The sequence below is a fragment of the Colobus angolensis genome, unplaced genomic scaffold (assembly GCF_000951035.1).
Source record: "Colobus angolensis palliatus isolate OR3802 unplaced genomic scaffold, Cang.pa_1.0 Scaffold40, whole genome shotgun sequence".
NCBI lineage: Eukaryota > Metazoa > Chordata > Mammalia > Primates > Cercopithecidae > Colobus > Colobus angolensis.
This window is the reverse complement of record NW_012117377.1, coordinates 8911421-8914181: the sequence shown is the minus strand read 5'-3', so window position 1 is coordinate 8914181 and position 2761 is coordinate 8911421. Positions and strand designations below refer to the sequence as shown.

Below are 2761 nucleotides of genomic sequence, written 5' to 3'. Positions count from 1 at the left end.
GGTCATCTTACTCTCATTTTTATTGACATTTTATTTGGTATTTGAGACAGGGTCCGCTCTGTCACCCGGGCTCGAGTGCAGAGGTGTGATCACCACTTAGGACAGCCTTACATCTCCTGGGCTCAAGCAATCCTCCTGCCTCGGCTTTGCAAAGTGCTGGGTGACAGGCGTGAGCCACCGCGACCAGCCTCATTTTTATTTTGAGGTCATTGTTTCTCCCAGGATGTTTTTCCTTACCGGATTTGGACAGTGGCAACCTGATGTCTGCCCGCTGAGGCCTTCCTGCGGAGAGATGACGCCGGAAGCCCATTGAGGGTTGGCCACCTCCTCCAAGACCGAGCTCCATCCTGGCTGTGATCACAGCCGCCTGGTGACAGGGCTCCCCCCAGCCTCATAAACCGGATCCCGGGCAGCCGACAGCGCTAAATCCCCCCAACCTCATAAACCAGAATCCCAGGCAGCTGTCAGCGCTAAATCCACCCAACCTCATAAACCGGATCCCGGGCAGCGGGCAGCGCTAAATCCCCCCAACCTCATAAACCAGAATCCCAGGCAGCCGTCAGCGCTAAAGCGTCCCAGGTGATTCCAACATGCGCAATTATCCAGAGCCCCAGTGATAGGTGAAGGCCTTTGATTGCAGTTTGGCAGCATAAAGATATATATCATTTTATGCTCATTAATGATTGAAAATCAGATGGACAAAAAGGCAAAACTACTGGGTGAAATTGGTACGAGCGTCCGGTATCAAAGCAGCAATATCGAACGGGCTCCCTCCCTCCTGGGGGCCCTCGGGTAGTGGCAGGACCTCCTGCACCCTTTGCCCTACCGGTCATGCCAGGCTACCCAAAGAACGTCTGGCTCAGACAGAGGGTGGGCCAGCCCCGAGCCCCACCTGGCCCTTCCCAGGCACACGACCCGACTCGCTGAGGCTTCAACCTCAACAAAGCGCTCCCTAAATCAGAATCGGCGCACACGTGTGTGTGGCTGGCCTGGGCCTGGCTCTGCCTGTCGCAAATCTCTGTACCATCAAAACCTGACACGCCAGATGTGGACCTACACGTAGCACGTAACCCCCACTGCTCTCAAGCACAGACACGGACTCTGTGGAAAACAGTGTAATCCTATGATTCTTCCCGAATCCCCCGACCCCATGGGAGTTCCCCGTAGCGAGAAATCACGTGAAAGGCCCTCACCAGCCTGAGCAAGTACAAAAATAAGACAGCACTGAACTCTTGCCTCCCCCTTAAAGGACCTTCTTGCCCTAATGTCTTACGAATTAGGAGGATAATTAGTTCTCTTTGTAGGACTTACCAAAAGAGCTCATCTTCACGCATAAGCGTGGTGCATTCCTGCTGCTGCCGGGATCCTGGGCTTTGAGAAATGAGCGGAGACACTGGTTATCCGCGCCTCCCTTCGGCACCGCAGACCCCCTGCTTAAAAAGCCTCCCTCCTTCCAGAGCCGTCAGCCTGTCTCCAGGCAGAGCCGCAGCTAGGGACTCCTGCTGATCAGGTGACCTGGGCACACCTGCTGGAGCAGGCCCAGGTGAGCTTCACTCCCGTCACCTGCGGAGGCTGAGTGAGCCCAGGGCAGGGGCCAGGCCCAATTGTGGCGAGGCTTTTTCGGCAAATGTGTAACGTGTGACTGGTAATGATGCTACTGGCAGAGCTAGGGAGAGAACATCAAGGCATGCAAGCGAGGGAAGCAGGGAGGCCAGGGTGCCTGGCGGGGCGTGAGGCTGGGTATCGATCCTGGCATTTGCTGATATCACACCCCAAATGGGCTATGATGTGAATTTCGGCCTCCCCTGGCCACCCTGGCTTCCACCCACCCCACTCCCCGTGGCCACGAGGCCCTGGGGAAAATCCCAAAGTCGAGAATCCGACCTGGAGTACCTGGGACTCGAGCTGGGGATTCAGGAGCTCAGGCTGCCTAACCACGGCCTCAGGGCCTGGGGGGTGGAGCAGGGTGGGGTCTGGGGCAGCAGGAAGCTAGACGGTTAGGGCCGTGCTGAGTCACGGTCTGTGTAAGTGGTGGCTGGGACTCTCAGCATCAAGGGTCAAGTAGGGTCACATGGAGGAATATGGGATTTGCGGTTCTGCCTATACGGTAAAAATTGGAAGGATTTTGGCTCTCTTTACTCTTTGTCAGAGAGGATTTCAAGCTGTAAAAGTCTTCCTCATGGCTGCATAATCATCCCCGTTTTGTTTACTGTTAAATCCCTCCCCACCATACCCATCAATCCTTGTGTGGACGAATGACAGGTGTTCAGGTTCCCAGGCGCGGGTTCGTGCCATACCCCCCTTTTTGCCATCAACATCTGATTCTCAACCAGCCAGCAGCACTTCGGGAGAACGAGAGGCCGCATGGAGACCTGGGGAGGGGCTGCCCAGGCGGGGGACGCAGACAGCTGGGGAGGGCAGCGGGGAGAACGGCTCCTGGGAACCGTCCCGTCCAGATGTACTCAGACTCCGGACGGCTGGCCCGCCTGAGACTCCCCCCGCCATCAGCACTGCCCCAGCCCCTCTCAGCTTTCCTCCCTCCCCAGGCGGGCTGACAAGGTGGATGGAGACGGGAAAGAAGTATTGCTCTCCATGGCGGGCTGGTGCGGACTGGCGATGCCCACCCTCTCCACTTCTCCTGCAGGAGCGGCAGATGATGACCTTCCCTCACCTTCTTAACGTCAACGAGGACCCACAGCTCACCGGGGTCCTCAAGTACTTCATTCAAGCTGGTACTCAGCTGGCCCCCTGGCCCCGCCCT

General features: G+C 57.0%; 1 protein-coding gene across 1 annotated transcript in view; it reads left to right on the top strand.

Annotated features, from left to right (window-relative positions):
* KIF28P overlaps positions 1-2761 on the top strand; it is a 75527-nt gene that overhangs the window by 44507 nt on the left and 28259 nt on the right. The window contains 1 exon segment of the mRNA XM_011955776.1: positions 2653-2760. Within this exon segment, the coding sequence (XP_011811166.1) occupies positions 2653-2760 (108 nt within the window).